Source organism: Hyla sarda, chromosome 1 (genome assembly GCF_029499605.1).
Source record: "Hyla sarda isolate aHylSar1 chromosome 1, aHylSar1.hap1, whole genome shotgun sequence".
In the NCBI taxonomy this organism is placed as follows: domain Eukaryota; kingdom Metazoa; phylum Chordata; class Amphibia; order Anura; family Hylidae; genus Hyla; species Hyla sarda.
In genome coordinates this window covers 396,171,618-396,191,601 of record NC_079189.1, presented here as the reverse complement: position 1 = coordinate 396,191,601, position 19,984 = coordinate 396,171,618, and the positions used below count along the sequence as shown (strand labels likewise).

Below are 19,984 nucleotides of genomic sequence, written 5' to 3'. Positions count from 1 at the left end.
AATGGTCATCCCAGAACCAATTAGCAGTTTCCCATAGAGATATGTATTCAACATACAATGGTTCCGAGGCCCCAGAACCAATTACCATTTTTACATAGACATATGTACTCGACATATGATGGTTTCAACATATGATGGTTCTCCTGGAACCAATTAATATCATATGTTGAGGGACCACTGTAATAGCAGCCCCATTTAGTAACTCCCTTTAGGTAGTAATAGCAGCCCCTTTAGTGACCCCCTATACTGTAGGTAGTAATAGCAGCCCCCTTAAGTAATCAGAGTAACAAAGTAACAACAATACTGTAAGAGACATACTCACCTAGCTCTTCTTGCGCCGGACTGCAGCTGAAGAGATGCGTGGCCTCTTGTGGCTTTCTGCACAAGAGTAATTGACAGGGCGAGGAGCCAGTGGCTCTTTGCTATGTCAACAGCCGAGCGCTGCATTTAACTATAGGCATGTCACTAACAAGTGCTTATAGTTATATGTGTCCCAGACCGACAGACCCTTTTGGACAGCCAAGCCCACCGGGCAAATGGCCAGTCTGGCTCTGGTTCTGAAGGACTCTAGACTTGAGTGGAAAGGGTGGGTTGCAGTTACACACAAATGTTCTTTTCTTTTCTGCTGGTTTTGTTTATGTTGAGATAATCTTAATACAGTCTGATACCAAAAAATATTGGTAAAACACCATGGCATTGAAACGCTCTCTACTAAGTTTAATTATGCCCCCATTGAAAATTGGAAAAGTGTGAGCAAGAATAAAGGAAACAATCGTTAAGGTTTATTATTTTTATTAGGTGCTGAAAATGCACAATCATTTGTTATAGGCCTTTCAGTGCAACCAATATTCAGGTTGAGCACACTGTATATGGTGTATTCACAGGCAGATTTCCAGTAAGTCACTTTTCAAGTTTTCCAGATGAGAGTCAAGCGGACGATGGCAGACTCTTAGCATCTCTCTCTTTGGCTTCTATTATAACACATAGTAAAGAGAGGCATTAGAGATGGAAATACAGTTATGCTCAGAAAGAAGACAGGACAAAAACACTAAGACAGACAGTATCACTTAAATCAGTTACATGATTCACATGTCTTTAGTCACAAACAGAAGTCTGGATATTCTTGAAAAATGCTATTCATAGGGTTGGCGAGGGTCCTAAACTTCTTGATGGCCCTCACCAACAAGATTTTTTTTTTTTTTACATCTCTTAAAGCAATAACACTCTTTTATTCTTTATTTTTCTTTTTATATAATAGTACCGTATATACATAAAGCATAAACATATTAGCATAGAATTATAGGATTATAAATTTACAAATTTGGGCAACAAAAGATTAAAGAAAAGAAAGGATGAGGGCAGGGGGGGAGGGGGGGGGGCGGAGTTATTGAGTTATTGAGATCGAAATTCAAGCCATTTTTCCCATATAGAAGTAAATCTTGACAATTGGTTATTAGCAGAAGCAATGGATTTTTCCATACTATGATTATAGTGGATTTTATTGATAATATACTGAAGGTCAGGTGTTTCTACGCTTTTCCATTTTAGTGCCACTGCCGCTCTGGCAGCTGTGAGAAAGTGTTTTTTATAGTGGGATGCCTGTTTAATGAAATGACCCCGTATGTAGGCTTTGTGGGCACACCATAGTGTACCTTCCAATACCTGTCCGTTATCATTGTTACTAAAATAGCTATTGAGGGCTTCAACTGTGTTACATGATTCACATGTCTTTAGTCACAAACAGAAGTCTGGATATTCTTGAAAAATGCTATTCATAGGGTTGGCCAGGGTCCTAAACTACTTGATGGCCCTCACCAACAAGATTTTTAAAGGGGTACTCCACTGGAAAAAAAAAATTCTAATCAACTAATGCCAAAAAAGTTAAACAGATTTGTAAAGGACTTCTATAATAAAATATTAATCCTTCCAGTACTTATCAGCTACTGTTTGTAATATAGATTTTATCAGATACCTTGTAACTATCTTACTCCCAGTCAAATCTGTATACAGAATGTGTATACTGAAGTATACCAAAGTAAATCAAACGGAGCCATGTCAGTTTGTTAATACTTCAAAGTTCTGCTTCCTCTGAGCTTTATTGCAAACCGTTCAACCTTACATCCCCATTGCAATTAACATAAGTTCCCACCCTCACTAGGAGGGTGTTCTTAGTCCTAGCATACCATATAAGGTATAGTCCTTTGTTGAACTTACTTCATCGGGCTTCAAGTCCTCTTGGGTGTTGACCAACAACTTCCTCTATTTGATGGTGGAGGCCAAACAGGAACGAGCAGAGTAGCATGAGGAGAATGGAAGCTTTTGTCCCAAAAATGGCCATTTTATGTTGCATACATATATTCACACATATATACGTCCATTACATATGCTCCATAGGAAGTTATTTTCCTTTTGAATTTCCTTTCTGTCTGACCACAGTGTTCTTTGCTGACACCTCTGTCCATGTCAGGAACTGTCCAGAGTAGGAGAGGTTTGCTATGGGGATTTGCTCCTGCTCTGGACAGTTCCTGACATGGACAGATGTGTTAGTAGAGAGCACTGTGGTCAGACAGAAAACAACAACTCAACTTCCTGTGTAGTATACAGCAGCTGATAAGTACTGGAAGGATTAAGATTTTTAAAGAGTACCTGTCATCAACAAAAACTTTTAATATGTTGTTCATAATCATTAATGAATAGATATTGTAATATATCTTCATTAAAAAATATTAATATTTATACCAGTTTTTTCATTTTATACTTTTGGCCACTAGGGGTCACTCTTCTATGCCTGGTCTGCAAGCAGCATCCTATGCTTTTCATAGTAAGTGTACAGCTTTTAGGACTAATGCTGAAGGGCTCTGGTCCTTCCACCGGAAGTTCAGTACTGTGAGCTACAAGCCTGCACATGCCTCTCATATAACAGCCAGTCACCTCCCCATCCCCCCTGCTCTGTGTTCTCCCTGCCCCTCACCACACGTTATCTTATACATTGTATTATCTCACTGCACTCCCTGCTCTGTGCCCCCCCTACCCCCCCCCCCCCCCTGACATTCATCTTAATCACTGCCTCTGTAATTGCTCCCTCAGCCCCTGGTTCTCAGCATTGACTTTTTAGTGCAGAGAGACACAGGAGAGAGAGAGACAGGCTGCCGTCCCTTCCCTGTACTTAGTCTGTATGCACACTGCAGAGCAGTGTTTCCCAACCAGGGTGCCTCCAGCTGTTGCAAAACTACAACTCCCAGCATTCCTGGACAGCTGTTGGCTGCCTGGGCATGCTGGGAGTTGTAGTTTTGCAACAGCTGGAGGTACCCTGGTTGGGAAACACTGCTGCAGAGGGAGAGCAGCATACAGGAAGACTGGCAGAAGCAGAGTCCCAGCCAAGCTTCATGTGACATCATGCCTGCCGGGACCCGCCTCCTTCCACCCCTCAGAAAGACTGTTCCTGAGCTAATGAAGAGGGGAAAAAAAAGGTATTTCCACAGCGTTTTAAACCTCAATAAACACAGGGATAGGCATAGTTAGAGAAAGGGACAGATGGGAAGGGGGATCAGGGAAAGTTTAGATGATGACAGGTACTCTTTAAATAGAAGTAATTTACAAATATGTTTAACTTTCTGGCACCAGTTGATTTAGTGAAAAAAAATGTTTTCCAGCTGAGTACCTCTTTCAGGTGTAACTTAGTGGAATCCTATTGGATCCATAAATGCAAAATGCTAAATAAAAAACTAATAATTTAGGGCCAAAACATCTGAAAATAAGATGTAAGTGTGACCACATTTTATTAGCACCCTTTGTAGTCTAGAGCACCTAACTATGGCTTTCACCCAAACTACTTTGTCAGCATAAATATAACTATGGCTATGAAGGTAAAATGTTGTCCTGTACTGATGTTTGCTAAAATTAATAGGTCATCTCTATTTTCTACTGTTGTGCATATAAGACATATATAATAGATGTGAGCGAGGGATTACAATCTGCTAATATTTTTTTGGTCACATATTTATTTTGTATTATAGGTGAGGTCCATGCAATGGTTGGACTATGTTAAAGCATGAGATCTAGTGGCACAGATTTATCAATCCATCTGAATCCCAAACTGACTGCTTTTGTCCAGAGCAACCAATCACAGCTTAGCTTTCACTTTACCAGAGCTCATTATAATATGAAAGCTGAGCTGGGATTGGTTGCTGTTGAAAAAAACTGAAAGCCACCCTGCTTTCCCTGCTTATTAACTGGCTTTGGGCCCGACGTGTCGCATTGTGACCAGCCATTTTACACATGAGTTTGTGTGTAATCCGGAAGTCACTTTCTATAAGGTTCACTCTATGTAGACTACACTGCTCAAAAAAATAAAGGGAACACTAAGATAACACATCCTAGATCTGAATGAATGAACTAATCGTATGAAATACTTTGATTTTGAATGTGCTGACAACAAAATCACACAACAATTATCAATGGAAATCAAATTTATCAACCCATGGAGGTCTGGATAAGGAGTCACACTCAAAATCAAAGTGGAAAACCACACTACAGGCTGATCCAACTTTGATGTAATGTGCTTAAAACAAGTCAAAATGAGGCTCAGTAGTGTATATGGCCTCCACATGCCCGTATGACCTTCCTACAACGCCTGGGCATGATCCTGATGGTCTCCTGAGGGATGTCCTCCCAGACCTGGACTAAACCATCCGCCAACTCCTGTACAGTCTGTGGTGCAACGTGACGTTGGTGGATGGAGCGAGACATGATGTCCCAGATGTGCTCAATCGGATTCAGGTCTGGGGAACGGGCAGGCCAGTCCATAGCATCAATGCCTTCCTCTTGCAGGAACTGCTGACACACTCCAGCTACATGAGGTCTAGCATTGTCTTGCATTAGGAGGAACCCAGAGCCAACCACACCAGCATATGGTTGCACAAGGGGTCTGAGGATCTCATCTCTGTAACTAATGGCAGTCAGGCTACCTCTGGCAAGCACATGGAGGGCTGTGCGGCCCCCCAAAGAAATGCCACCCCACACTATTACTGACCCACCGTCAAATTGGTCATGCTGGAGGATGTTGCCGGCAGTAGAACATTCTCCATGGTGTCTCCAGACTGTTACGTCTGTCACATGTGCTCAGTGTGAACCTGCTTTGATCTGTGAAGAGCACAGGGCGCCAGTGGCGAATTTGCCAATCTTGGTGTTCTCTGTAAAAATACCAAACGTCCTGCACGGTGTTGAGTTGTAAACACAACCCCCACCTGTGGATGTCGGGCCCTCATACCACCCTCATGGAGTCTGTTTCTGACCGTTTGAGTGGACACATGCACATTTGTGGTCTGCTGGAGGTCATTTTGCAGGGCTCTGGCACTGCTTCTACTTGCACAATGGCAGAGGTAGCGGTCCTGCTGCTGGGTATTTGCCCTCCTCCGGCCTCCTCTGTGTCTCCTGATGTACTGGCCTGTCTCCTGGTAGCGCCTCCATGCTCTGGACACTACGCTGACACAGAAAAACTTCGTGCCACAGCTCGCATTGATGTGCCATCCTGGATGTACTGCACCACCTGAGCCACTTGTGTGGGTTGTAGACTCCGTCTCATGCTATCACTAGAGTGAAAGCACCGCCAGCATTCAAAAGTGACAAAAACATCAGCCAGGAAGCATAGGAACTGAGAAGTGGTCCGTGGTAACCACCTGCAGAACCATTCCGTTATTGGGGGTGTCTTGCTAATTGCCTATAATTTACACCTGTTGTCTGTTCCATTTGCACAACAGCATGTGAAATTGATTGTCAATCAGTGTTGAGTGGATTGACTTGGAGTAACATTGTGTTGTTTAATTGTTCCCTTTATTTTTTTGAGCAGTGTATAATGAAACCCTCCTTCCTCAAGAAATTTGTAACAGAATACCATGATATAAAACATACATGTGTTGTGTAGCTAACAGAAATACTCTTTACTCTGTCTGCTGTGGTTCTTTCTCTTACCAGCCGTGTGTCGCATTCCGCGGTGCAAGGCATCCCCTGTCTGAGGCATTTTCTGTTCATTTGTATGAAGTGTTAAATTGGTGCCAGCCACTACAAAACAAAATAGCAACTGATGACTATTTCGCTCAATCTATGTAAGAACTCTCTAGGTATATGTACAATGTTAAAGGGGTACTCCGCCACACACATCTTATCCCCTATCCAAAGACCCCTGTCTTTGGGGCATGGAGCGAACTCCATTCCGTGCCTGATGACTGGCGATGCAGGCCACCACGCCCCCTCCCTCAAGTCTATGGGAGGTACTCAAGTCTGTGTACTAGCTGTCACGCCCCCTCCCATAGACATGAATGGAGGAGGTGTGGCGTCACAAACGTGGAAGCTGCAACCTTCTGTGTTCTGGATGCCGCAGCTGCTGGCCTGGAGATTGTAGGGTCCCTAGCAGCGGAGCCCCCGGATAGGGGATAAGATGTGTACGGCGGAGTACCCCTTTAAGCCAAAAGTGTTGATTTCTTGTCTTAAAGGAGTACTCCGGTGCGCACTTTTTTTTTCCTTTTATCCCGTCCGGGCTGCAAAATAAAAGAAAACACACTTTCTCTTACCTGCCAACGAGCCCCCGGAGCTCCGGTAAACTCCAGTACAGGTGTTTGGTCCCTGGCTGTATTCTTACTTCCTGTTAGCCCGGCACGTCACACGGAGCTTCAGCCTATCACCGGCCGAGGCGGGACATCGCTGCGGCCGGTGATAGGCTGAAGCTCCGTGTGACGGGCCGGGCTAACAGGAAGTAAGAAGAATACAGCCCAGGGACCGAACACCTGTATCGGAGTGTACCGGAGCTCCGGGGGCTCGTTGGCAGGTAAGAGAAAGTGTGTTTTCTTTTATTTTGCAGCCCGGACGGGATAAAAGGAAAAAAGTGCACGCCGGAGTACTCCTTTAATATTTAGGTTAGTTTCAGCTTTTTGGCCAGCAGGGACTTTTTTTTACTATGCTATACTACATTGAAAATAGCTCTTACCAGAGTTTGTTGTTTCTGTTGAATCACATGACTGCATCCTCCGAGAGCGTTGTGGCTTTAAAGGAGGCCGCCGGACTGGGGGTGCACCATCTGGGAATTATAGGAATGTTAAGTTATTTAACTAGGTAGAATAGAGAGATGGGGGCAAGAAGGACCTGAGGAGTGATTATTGACAGCAAACAGTAAAGAGTATACTGAATAAATGGTTTGAGAACATTAGGATTAAAACACATGCAGAATGGAGAAATAAACATTAGGAACGTCAGGTAGAACAAAGCATGCAGTTATTAACTGAAATGTGAAAAAGCGAAAACAGATGCAGCTAGAGACTCTTGGGTCTTTATGGTGAGTGAGAGGGTGCAGTGTATGGTGTGTAGTGTTTGCAGTGAGCACTGGGCAGTTCCCACCTCCCACTGGGGGGGCCGCCTCTTTCCCAGGTTCTCTGATTCGAGGTTTGGGCACTGGGATTTCCTTCCTCGTCTCTTCTGAATATTCGGTCTCGCTGTGCCCTCCCCCACAAGACACTTTCCTACCTCGTGGGGCAGCAACTGGCCGTAGTTCTGCAGAAGGGGGGCAGGAATCAGTAAGACCCCCCTGGAAAAACAAGGGAGGGGAAGGTGCAGTGAATTGGAGGTAAACAGTCCATGGAGGAAAATTGATTTGTGCTAAATTGTGGTAGAAATAACATATATATGTATTGGAAAATATTTCATTTATCAACAGCGAGGAGGTACAGAAGTACTGGTGGCAACATATTTAATTGCCTAGCCTTCTACTGACATTTGAACCCAACGTTGGCAGCTCAGTTTTACATGTAAAATGTACATCTTGATATTTTTTCTATCAATAAGTTCTTTCTTCCCACCCACCAGATTTACTAAGAAAGCTTTCAAGACATATGGTTTAAACAACCTTATTAATTTCAGGTAAGACAACATCATCTGGACAATCTGGACAAACTGGACAATACATAAACTGGTCAAATAAATAATTTTTAATACACCAAAACTAAAGTCATTATACTACGCATGTAATTCCTTCCTTCACCATAACCAGTGTTACCATAATCCAGCTCAACATACAAACTAAATAACCCAGTATGCCATATCTCCTATAACAACAGCAGCAAACCTAATTCACCACCAAATGAAACAAGCTTTTCCATATGCATCCCAACAAACAAACAAAATGTATCATATGTGAGATATACTGCAATGGTTTAATAGGCAGAACATTATACAATACTCTCAATGTATAAGTGTCATAGTTTGTATAGTACAAGTCTTCAGTTGTGTCTGGCCAAATGTTCTTCTATGGATCTTTTTCCCACAGCGATGAGTCAGTAAATATGGATAAACAGTCCTATTTTAGTGTCATTTTTTTTATAGTGTAATGTGCATAAATCCCGATTTATATGTTACTATATATTTATTGTTACTGTAACTATAGCATCCCCTAGTGAGTCTGGTTCTTAAAAGCTATGAATGGTGTTATTACCTCTTCTCTTGATAAATTCTTCTGACTGTTTCTGTCTCCGTTGGAGAAACAAGGCTGTCTGTCCTCAAACGTAGCACCCTCCTCTGAGAGACAGAGAGAGAGAGCGAGAGACAGAGAGAGAAGGGACAGCAAGGTGTAGGGAATAGGAGGGACAAAGCCGATACACATAGAAAGCACACAGAGTAGGGAAAAAATTGGGAGGAGTATCAGAAAAAGACAAAGAGCCAGCATGGATTGAACTGCTTATGAGATTAAGAGAGGTCAGAGATATGGCGTGTAACATGTGAAATGTAAGAAATAGAAAAAAGAAGGGATGGAAAAGATGGCACTAAGTAAATACTTACCCCCATCCCCAGAGGAGCGCCTCCTGTCATCTGGAACACAATTAGTTCCTCCTGCCGATTCCATCTGAAATCAAGGTAGATAACTTTCACCAGATCACCGTATTCTAATCAGGCCAATTATTACATTTAATAGGATGTTTCTTTTCCTAGTACTGTCCATGACTACTCTACTACATACCTCCTTCCATGTACGAACTCCATCCATTCCAGGAAGGGGTACTCCTCGTACTCTTGCAGGCTGCACTTCTTCCAGTGGCTGCTCACAAGACTGAAGACAAAAAAAAATAAAAGCAATCTATAATTTTATGGATTATTGTCAGAACTAGTTATTGTCTAGTTTTGATTTTGTTATGTCTCTACAGTTTTGGACTGTTTATTGATCCTGTATGCAGGATAATTTTAAGCACGTACCGGTGTCCCTCTGCCTGGCAACCCCCGCACTCCTCCCATACTGTGGATTTCAGCACCATTGCTCACTGGTGTTCCATTAGCAATTGGAAAGTTCTCCAGTTTTATGTGATCTGAAGGTTCTGGGCCGGGGGACGGTGGAGGAACAGGTCTCCCTCTGTCTCGCTCTCTCTTTGGGGTTCGACTTCTTCTGAAATGAAACAAGCTCCTACGCCTTCTTTTTGGTGGTGCATCAGTATCACTTTGTGGAGCTGAAGATACACTGATGAACATATGGTGGGTTAAGTCACATCACATTGCTTTAAAGAATTTGTATGAAATATTTTATTGTATTTATATTTACATACCTGTTTGATTGTGTTAACACTGTCCGATGGAAAAATTCATCCAAGCCTTCATCTATAGCAGGATCAGGGCGCTCTGAGTCAGACACTGGACCTCGGACCTCAGGAATATATACAAATTGTCATGTACCCTGTTAATGACTATCCAATGTAATTTATGTATATTCATCACCATACTCACCTTGCCTCCTCCTGGTGCTCTGCGTGACTGTTGTTTCGGCCTGTCCCGGGTCTGGTGCTGCAGTTTACTCCCTTCTGTGGGTAGTTCAGAAAGACCTTCTAGAGATACGCTTAGAGAGCGAGAGAGCTGACTGCTAGCAGATGAGGAGAGCGCGGGTGGAGAACTGAGTTCACGGGAGCCAGGGGAACCCAAATCTAGGGTCTTGGGGCTTAATTCCTGCTCACTCACACCTACCAAATGAGGGGCATATGGTTTTAGTTAATATTATAATATCATAATAATGTATTAATAAGTTAGTATTTTTAAGCCATAAGAGAAAAGTAAAGGGATGTTTTCCACAAAGCATACAGAATGAAGAAGTTTAGGTTGAAGTTGTGCATGAATTTGAGAAAATAGTACATATGAGAGATCTCACTGATAAACGCAGACACAGGTCGGATTTTCCTGCCTTGAAGACGTTTCTTTATTACCATGGTATCCTGTAGGCAGAAAACAACATTACAAAATAAGAAAAAATAGTGTTAAACCAGTGTTTAGATCTAACCAAGCAAGTGAAAATAAAATAAAATTTATATTTTGGATAGTAATCGGTATGAATAAAGGATTATTTGACAAAGTCATAAAACAAGTATCTAGAAGTAGATTAGGTCATTTTCTGAAACATTGTATCACTGACAATATTCTCAGATGTGCAACCTGATTTTTTAAATACTTTTTTAAGTTAGTAAACTTTCGGATACTAAATTATACATCTGATACAGTCTTATTTCTGCATGCAATCTTTTATGTCTTTATGAGATAAGTTGAGAAGAAATTAGGACTATTTTACATGGGCAGACAGTTGCCTGTTATGAGTGCCAATCGATGATATAGCAGGCTCATGAATGGTCATTAAATGGAACCTTCACACAGTGAGGTTGCTTGAAGGTTTACAGCTGCCTAAAGGATTTTCCGTAACATATGATCGTGTGTGCACCTATACTGCTTTATTCATGGCAGCAGATCTCCTGTTTACACAGTACTGTTGACATATAATAGTCTTAATGCCTGGTTACTTGGGCCTAGCCCAACTATGGGTGTAATAATAAAATACTAAACCATACATGTACACTCGAGTACATAAGTGAAATAAATCCTGCGTAACTAAAGTCTTAATATTTATGACTTACAATGCTAGAATACATCTCTCCCTCATGCGTTTCCTGTTTATTCCTGGGTGGTGTCTGTGGAAGGTATCCCATAATTCTCTGCTCCTCCTCCATAAGAGCCTGCAACTGAGATCTATGACGGGCCTGTCAAGTTTAGGAAATAAAGAGACAACTAGTATATAAACAAGTAGATATTTTTGGTGATCCATGCAAACACATAACACTGGACATTTTACCCTTGAATAATGTATGTGAGTAACGGGTCAGATTAAGGACATGGTTTACTTTTTTTGTATGTCACAAGGGTACCACATGGATGGATTTTGTGTCTTGTCCTTGTGTTATCTGTCAAAAACAAGTGCACTGTTCTCCTAATGCAGTCCAGAGTATAGTCCATTGCATTGTGTAGCTGTCCCAATGCATGTCAAATGATGCGATCATGCAGTAGGGTTTGAGTTTGAGTAGCAGACATTCGCAGCTTCATGGTAGTCTGATCCTGCAGTTCCTTCTGTCCCCTACTTGTTCCTGACATACATTTAGTTGGATAGCAAGAAGTGGGAGCAAGATGACTGCAGGATCTGACTACACAGGGTCTGTTTGTAGTCTGCTATCATGGAGGTGCAATGGTTTGCATAGGTGCAGCAGGTCTTCTATGAAAAAAAGAAGATTTTAACTATGATCATTAGCAAAATTGCTTAATTCTTCATTTAGGATGCATTGGTGAAAAGAAAATTGTAACAGTGGATATAGCCTACAGGTTTGCAATGATTAATGGCAGTCCATATTGTGGTCCACTATTCTTCCCCATTCCCATAACGACCCTCTTATTATGTCTTATTACCAGCTTTCTATGTGTTCTTTGCATTTCCTGCAGAACTTGCTCCAAAACAGAATTACTGAGACGTGTCATAAGGGAGAGTTGTGCAGCCCTGGAATGAGAACATATGTACATTTTATAACATTTTACAATATAAAATAAAATGTTGTCTTCTTTGCACTTTTTCTCAATACAAAACATATAGTCAACTATACTTAAAAAAATGGTATACATTTCTGTATCACATAAGCCTATGAGTAATGTCCTGTGTGGCTCATCATATATATATATATATATATATATATATATATATATATATATATATATATATATATGTTAACAAATAGAACATATTTTTTGTGTGTAAAAATACACACCTTAAACTCTTAACCCCTTAAGGACCAGGCCATTTTACACCTTAAGGACCAGAGCGTTTTTTGCAATTCTGACCACTGTCACTTTAAACATTAATAACTCTGGAATGCTTTTAGTTATCAATCTGATTCCGAGATTGTTTTTTCGTGACATATTCTACTTTAACTTAGTGGTAAAATTTTATGGTAACTTGCATCCTTTCTTGGTGAAAAATCCCCAAATTTGATGAAAAAAATTAAAATTTTGCATTTTTCTAACTTTGAAGCTCTCTGCTTGTAAGGAAAATGGATATTCAAAATAATTTTTTTTGGTTCATTTATACAATATGTCTACTTTATGTTTGCATCATAAAATTTATGAGTTTTTACTTTTGAAAGACACCAGAGGGCTTCAAAGTTCAGCAGCAATTTTGAAATTTTTCACAAAATTTTCAAACTTGCTATTTTTCATGGACCAGTTCAGGTTTGAAGTGGATTTGAAGGGTCTTCATATTAGAAATACCCCATAAATGACCCCATTATAAAAACTACACCCCCCAAAGTATTCAAAATGACATTCAATAAGTGTATTAACCCTTTAGGTGTTTCACAGTAATAGCAGCAAAGTGAAGGAGAAGATTCACAATCTTCATTTTTTACACTCGCATGTTCTTGTAGACCCAATTTTTGAATTTTTGCAAGGGGTAAAAAGGAGAAAATTTTTACTTGTATTTGAAACCCAATTTCTCTCGAGTAAGGACATACCTCCTATGTCTATGTTAATTGTTCGGCGGGCGCAGTATAGGGCTCAGAAGGGAAGGAGCGACAAATGGTTTTTGGGGGGCATGTCACCTTTAGGATGCCCCTATGGTGCCAGGAAAGAACACATGGCATACCATTTTGGAAACTAGACCGCTCGGGGAACGTAACAAGGGGTAAAGTGAAGCTTAATATCCCACAGGTGATTCACGACTTTTGCATATGTAAAAAATAAAATAAAATTTTTACCTAAAATGCTTGGTTTCCCAAAAATGTTACAATTTTAAAAAGGAAAATAGCAGAAAATACCCCCCAAAATTTGAAGCCCAATTTCTCCCGATTCGGAAAACACCCCATATGGGGGTGAAAAGTGCTCTGCTGGCACACTACAGGTCTCAGAATAGAAGGAGTCACATTTGGCTTTTTGAAAGCAAATTTTGCTCTGGGTGCATGCCGCATTTAGGAAGCCCCTATGGTGCCAGAACAGCAAAAAAAAAAAAAACACATGGCATACCATTTTGGAAACTATACCCCTCGGGGAACGTAACAAGGGGTAAAGTGAACCTTAATACCCCACAGGTGATTCACGACTTTTGCATATGTAAAAAAAAAATTTTTTTTTTACCTAAAATGCTTGGTTTCCCAAAATTTTTAAATTTTTTAAAAGGGTAATAGCAGAAAATACCCCCCAAAATTTGAAGCCCAATTACTCTCGATTCAGAAAACACCCCATATGGGGATGAAAAGTGCTCTGCTGGTGCACTACAGGTCTCAGAAGAGAAGGAGTCACATTTGGCTTTTTGAAAGCAAATTTTGCTCTGGTTTCCCAAAAATTTTACATTTTTAAAAAGGGTAATAGCAGAAAATACCCCCCAAAATTTGTAACACAATTTCTCCCGAGTACGGCGATACCCCATATGTGGCCCTAAACTGTTGCCTTGAAAGACGACAGGGCTCCAAAGTGAGAGCGCCATGCGCATTTGAGGCCTAAATTAGGGATTGCATAGGGGTGGACATAGGGGTATTCTACGCCAGTGATTCCCAAACAGGGTGCCTCCAGCTGTTGTAAAACTCCCAGCATGCCTGGACAGTCAACGGGTATCTGGCAATACTGGGAGTAGTTGTTTTGCAACAGCTGGAGGCTCCGTTTTGGAAACAGTACCAGACGTTTTTAATTTTTCTTGGGGAGGGGGGATGTGTAGGGGTATGTGTATATGTAGTGTTTTTTACTTTTTATTTTATTTTTTGGTAGTGTAGTGTTTTTAGGGTACAGTCGCACGGGCGGGGGTTCACAGTAGTTTCTCGCTGGCAGTTTGAGCTGCGGCAGAAAATTTGCTGCAGCTCAAACTTACAGCCGGATACTTACTGTAAACCTCCGCCCATGTGAGTGTACCCTGTACGTTCACATTGGGGAGGGGGGAACATCCAGCTGTTGCAAAACTACAACTCCCAGCATGTAGGGTCTTGTAGTTATGCAACAGCTGGAGGCATACTACTTTGGCTGGAGATGCTGGGGATTGTAGTTATGCAACAGCTGGAGACACACTGGTTTGCTACTTAACTCAGTGTGCCTTCAGCTGTTGCAAAACTACAACTCTCAGCAGTCACCGACAGCCAACGGGCATGCTGGGAGTTGTAGTTATGCAACCAGCAGATGCACCACTACAACTCCCAGCATGCACTTTAGCTGATTGTGCAAGCTGGGAGTTGTAGTAATACAACAGAAGAAGGTACACTTTTCCATAGAAAAAATGTGCCTCCAGCTGTTGCAAAACCACAAGTCCCAGCATGCCCATAAGGGAATGCTGGGAGTTGTGGTGGTCTGCCTCCTCCTGTTGCATAACTACAGCTCCCAGCATGCCCTTTTTGCATGCTGGGAGCTGTTGCTAAGCAACAGCAGGAGGCTGTCACTCACCTCCTACTGATCCACGCCGCGCAGGTCAGTCCCGCCGCCGTCGCTCCTGGGGCCCCGATCCCAACATTAACGCTGGGGATCGGGGTCCCCAGCACCCGGGGTGCACGTCCCGCTCACGTCCTCCGGAAGAGGGGCGGAGCGGGTTGCGGGAGTGACACCCGCAGCAGGCGCCCTGATTGGTCGGCCGAGAATGGCTAGCGGTGGGGGGCCGGGAATGGACAGGACATGCTCCTACGTCCTCGGTCCTTAAGGACTCGGAAACGGGGGCGTAGGAGTACGTCCATTGTCCTTAAGGGGTAAAAGGGGTATTCTAGGATTTTTTTTTTATTTGACTATGCTACAGGGGCTGTAAAGTTAGTGTAGTCTAGCTGAAGCTGGGTCTGTATTCTAAAGTGTGGTATTATTAAGTGTTACATTTGAGAAGTTTTATAAGCAGAAGTTTAAAAAGCAGGAAGTGTAAGCAGGACCCACTGTAACTGTAAGTATTACACTCCCTTGATAAAAGTAGTTTTTCTTAATAGTTAATAACAGCTGTTTGTCACCAAGGATATGGACAGCAGGATTGGAGGTTTTCTTCAGTGCACATTGTGCCACATGTATACATCTCTGGAGCAGCAGCTTCAGGGTGAATACCGCTGTGACAAATGTGAGCATGTTGCCCACCTGGAAGCTCGTATTAGAGATCTAGAGGAGCAAAATGCAACATTGAGGGCGATTGACAATCTTACAGAGCAAGCAGTTAGTGGGGTAGAAATGGAGGTTGGAGAAACTAGCCAGGAGGCCCAAGTAGGGAGCTGGGTTAATGTAGTTAGAGGGACTGGAAAGGGGGCAAGGAAAAGGAAGGTCACTTCTGCTTCTGATCTCCCAAGTAAAATTGCCAAGTTGGGTGATGAGGCGAGGGCCTCAGTATCAGAGATGGCAACCCTAGTGGATACTGGTCTCCCTAACAGCCGGGGGAACAGCTCAACTAGTAGTGTGGGGGATGGTAACGCAGGTAGGCCAAGACAGTTAGTTGTGGTAGGGGACTCTATAATCAGGAAGACGGATAGAATAATTTGTCGCCAAGACCACCTCAACCGAATGGTTTGCTGTCTCCCTGGTGCCAGGGTTCGGCATGTGGTGGAAAGGGTGGACAAATTACTAGGGGGGGCTGGGGATGACCCAGCTGTCGTGGTCCATGTGGGAACCAACGACAGAATACATGGTAGGTGGAGGTCCTTGAAGAATAATTACAAGGAACTAGGTGCCAAGCTGAAGGGAAGGACCTCTAAGGTTGTGTTCTCTGGAATACTTCCTGTGCCATGCGCATCGCAGGAAAGACAGCGGGAGCTTAGGGAGTTAAATGCATGGCTTAAGTCGTGGTGTGAGGGGGAAGGGTTTGGGTTTTTAGAGCACTGGGCTGACTTTTCATTGGGGTACAAACTCTATTCTACGGATAATTTGCACCTGAATGGAAGGGGGTCTGCTGTGCTGGGGGAGAGAATCCTGGAAGGGGTGGCTGAGTATTTAAACTAGGTGAGTGGGGGGAGGATAATAAAGCAAAGAAAGCAGACAGTGGGATGGATAGGTTAGAGAGGGGTCAGGACATAATGTCGGGTGGAGAGGAGTCCTGTGGGGGGAGGTTAAGAACAGTGGATAAGGAGATTCATGCGTTACAAACCAGCTGTAAAAATAAATGTAGCCCGAAAAATTGTAATCCCAATAATTCAAAAAATTCCATTAGCCCCAATAACTCAATAACTACAATAAGCCCCATTAACTCAAAAAATACCGTTAGCCCCAATAACTTAAATAACAACGTTAGACGCAATAACGCAAAAAATACCATTAGCCCCAATAACTTAAATAATAACGTTAGACCCAATAACTCAAAAAATCCCATTAGCCCCAATAACTTAAATAGTACAATTAGCCCTTATAACTCAAAAAATGACATTAACCCCAATAACTCTGAAAATCCCATTAGTGAGACTATATGTGTAAAACTTAATGGAAATGTAAAGTGTATGTTCACAAATGCCAGAAGCCTAGCAAATAAAATGGGGGAGCTTGAGGCCTTGATACTGGAGGAACATATTGATATAGTTGGGGTCACTGAGACATGGCTGGACTCCTCGCATGACTGGGCTGTTAATCTGCAGGGGTTTACATTGTTTCGCAAGGATAGAATGAACAGAAAAGGTGGTGGAGTCTGTCTGTATGTAAGAAGTGGTATGAAAGTCAGTGTGAACGATGCCATAGTGTGTGATGATTCTGAGGATGTGGAATCATTGTGGGTAGAATTACAAAAGGAGGGAAATACTGAAAAAATAATATTTGGTGTAATCTACAGACCCCCTAATATCACTGAAGAGATAGAAGGTCGGCTGCATAAACAAATAGAGAGGGCCGCCCGGGCAGGTACAGTGGTAATAATGGGAGATTTTAACTATCCAGATATAGATTGGGGCCGGGGGCTGGCTAAAACTACAAAGGGGAGAAAATTCCTAAATTTATTGCAGGATAATTTTATGGGCCAGTTTGTGGAGGACCCAACAAGAAGTGATGCCTTGTTGGATCTGATCATTTCCAACAACGCAGAGCTGGTTGGTAATGTAACTGTGCGGGAAAACCTTGGTAATAGCGACCACAATATAGTTACTTTTGACTTAAAATGTAGAAAACAAAGACAGGCGGGGAAGGCAAAAACATATAACTTTAAAAAGGCAAATTTCCCTGGGCTGAGAGCTGCACTACAGGACATAGACTGGGGGGAGGTGTTCTCAAATACTGATACAGAAGGTAAATGGGACATCTTTAAATCAACTGTAAATAACTATACAGCTAAATATATACCAAAGGGGAACAAATATAAACGATTAAAACTAAATCCTACATGGCTGACAAATGAGGTTAAAAGAGCAATAAACAACAAAAAAATAGCCTTCAAAAAATACAAATCTGATGGGTCAGCTATAACATTTAAACAGTACAAGGAGCTTAATAAAATCTGTAAAAATGTAATAAAAACAGCAAAAATTCAAAATGAGAGACAGGTGGCCAAAGAAAGCAAAACTAATCCTAAATATTTTTTTAGATATATAAATACAAAAAAACCAAGGACAGTGCATGTAGGACCCCTTAATAATGATAATGGGGAGGTTGTCACGGGCGATCAAGAGAAGGCGGAGCTACTGAATGGGTTCTTTAGTTCTGTATATACTATGGAAGAAGGAGCTGACATTGGTCAGGTCAGTGCTGGTAACACATCATATAATGTATTGAACTGGCTTAATGTAGAGATGGTACAAGGTAAGTTAAGTAAAGTAAATGTAAGCAAATCTCCAGGGCCGGATGGACTACACCCAAGAGTTCTTAGAGAGGTAAGTTCAGTAATATCTGTACCCCTGTTCATGATATTTAGAGATTCTCTGGTGTCTGGTATTGTGCCAAGGGACTGGCGCAAGGCTAATGTGGTACCATTCTTCAAGAAGGGCTCTAGGTCTTCGCCAGGCAAGTATAGACCGGTAAGTCTAACGTGCATTGTGGGTAAATTGTTTGAAGGACTTATAAGGGATTACATACAGGAATACATAGGGGATAATTGTATTATAAGTGATAGCCAGCATGGGTTTACTAAGGATAGAAGTTGTCAAACCAATCTAATTTGCTTTTATGAAGAGGTGAGTAGAAGCCTTGACAGAGGAATGGCTGTGGATATAGTGTTTCTGGATTTTGCCAAAGCGTTTGATACTGTCCCTCACAGACATCTGACAGGTAAGTTAAGGTCCTTGGGCTTGGAAACTTTAGTTTGTAACTGGATTGAACACTGGCTCATGGATCGTACCCAGAGAGTGGTGGTAAATGATTCGTACTCTGATTGGTCCCCGGTTATTAGTGGTGTACCCCAAGGTTCAGTACTGGGCCCGCTGCTGTTTAATTTATTTATCAATGATATAGAGGATGGTATTAACAGCTCTGTTTCTATCTTTGCAGATGACACCAAGCTTTGTAGCACGGTACAGTCTATAGAGGATGTGCATAAGTTACAAGATGACTTGGATAGACTAAGTGTTTGGGCATCCATTTGGCAAATGAGGTTCAATGTGGATAAATGTAAAGTTATGCATCTGGGTACTAATAACCTGCATGCATCGTATGTCTTAGGGGGGATTAAACTGGCAGAGTCACTGGTAGAGAAGGATCTGGGTGTACTTGTAGATCACAGACTACAAAATAGCATGCAATGTCAGGCTGCTGCTTCCAAAGCCGGCAGTATATTGTCATGTATAAAAAGAGGCATGGACTCGAGGGGCAGGGACATAATACTCCCCCTTTATAAAGCATTGGTACGGCCTCACCTGGAATATGCTGTTCAGTTTTGGTCGCCTGTTCATAAAAGGGACACTGCGGAGTTGGAAAGGGTGCAGAGACGCACGACTAAACTAATATGGGGCATGGAACATCTTAGCTATGAGGAGCGATTAAAGGAGTTACAATTGTTTAGTCTTGAGAAGAGACGTTTAAGGGGGGATATGATAAACGTATATAAGTATATAAATGGCCCATACAAAAAATATGGAGAAAAACTGTTCCAGGTTAAACCCCCCCAAAGGACGAGGGGGCACTCCCTCCGTCTGGAGAAGAAAAGGTTTAGTCTAAAGGGGCGGCACGCCTTCTTTACCGTGAGGACTGTGAATTTATGGAACGGTCTACCTCAGGAACTGGTCACAGCAGGAACAATTAACAGCTTTAAAGCAGGGTTAGATACATTCCTGGAACAAAATAACATTAATGCTTATGCAGAATTATAAAACTACATCCCTTTCCCTTATCCCCTTACATCCTTCCCTTCAATCCCCTGGTTGGACTTGATGGACGTATGTCTTTTTTCAACCATACTAACTATGTAACTATGTAATATAGTGTCTGTACTTGTGTGTGATGGTTTTCTCACAATTCTTCTGTGATTTTCACCCCAATATTTATTTTTAACAGCATACAAAATCACTGTTGTCTCAGATTTTTCCCAGGTTGCAATGCAGCCGAGACCTGACTCACTAGTCAGCTGATGACAGGTCAGCTTCAATGGGTGGAGGGATCGCTTGATGGGAGAGAGATCAATCTGCAACTAATGCAACAGCTGTGGCCACCCTAATTGAAAACCACAGGTCTTTTGAATGGATGCAGCTCATTTTTGTTTCAGTGGGTGGGGTGGCTGATGTGTGGGAGGGAGGAAAATGGAATTATGGGATTT

At 42.1% G+C, this 19,984-nt stretch overlaps 1 protein-coding gene across 3 annotated transcripts in view; it reads right to left on the bottom strand.

Annotated features, from left to right (window-relative positions):
• Positions 1 to 775: 775 nt before the first annotated feature.
• The window catches only part of CARMIL3 (capping protein regulator and myosin 1 linker 3), a 105,220-nt gene continuing 86,011 nt past the window's right edge, over positions 776 to 19,984 (bottom strand). Inside the window, exons 28-40 of one of the 3 annotated variants that reach the window (XM_056526656.1) lie at positions 11,746 to 11,833; positions 10,926 to 11,048; positions 10,172 to 10,235; positions 9,757 to 9,830; positions 9,579 to 9,676; positions 9,235 to 9,493; positions 9,002 to 9,091; positions 8,824 to 8,887; positions 8,480 to 8,562; positions 7,390 to 7,576; positions 6,983 to 7,072; positions 5,971 to 6,060; positions 776 to 971 (exon numbers count right to left, since the gene is read on the bottom strand). In XM_056526656.1, coding sequence (XP_056382631.1) covers positions 928 to 971; positions 5,971 to 6,060; positions 6,983 to 7,072; positions 7,390 to 7,576; positions 8,480 to 8,562; positions 8,824 to 8,887; positions 9,002 to 9,091; positions 9,235 to 9,493; positions 9,579 to 9,676; positions 9,757 to 9,830; positions 10,172 to 10,235; positions 10,926 to 11,048; positions 11,746 to 11,833 — 1,354 coding nt within the window. In that variant the 3' untranslated portion in view covers positions 776 to 927. Of the gene's footprint in view, positions 972 to 5,970; positions 6,061 to 6,982; positions 7,073 to 7,389; positions 7,577 to 8,479; positions 8,563 to 8,823; positions 8,888 to 9,001; positions 9,092 to 9,234; positions 9,494 to 9,578; positions 9,677 to 9,756; positions 9,987 to 10,171; positions 10,236 to 10,925; positions 11,049 to 11,745; positions 11,834 to 19,984 lie in introns of all 3 variants that reach the window. The other 2 variants (XM_056526646.1, XM_056526664.1) reach the window with 2 other exon arrangements.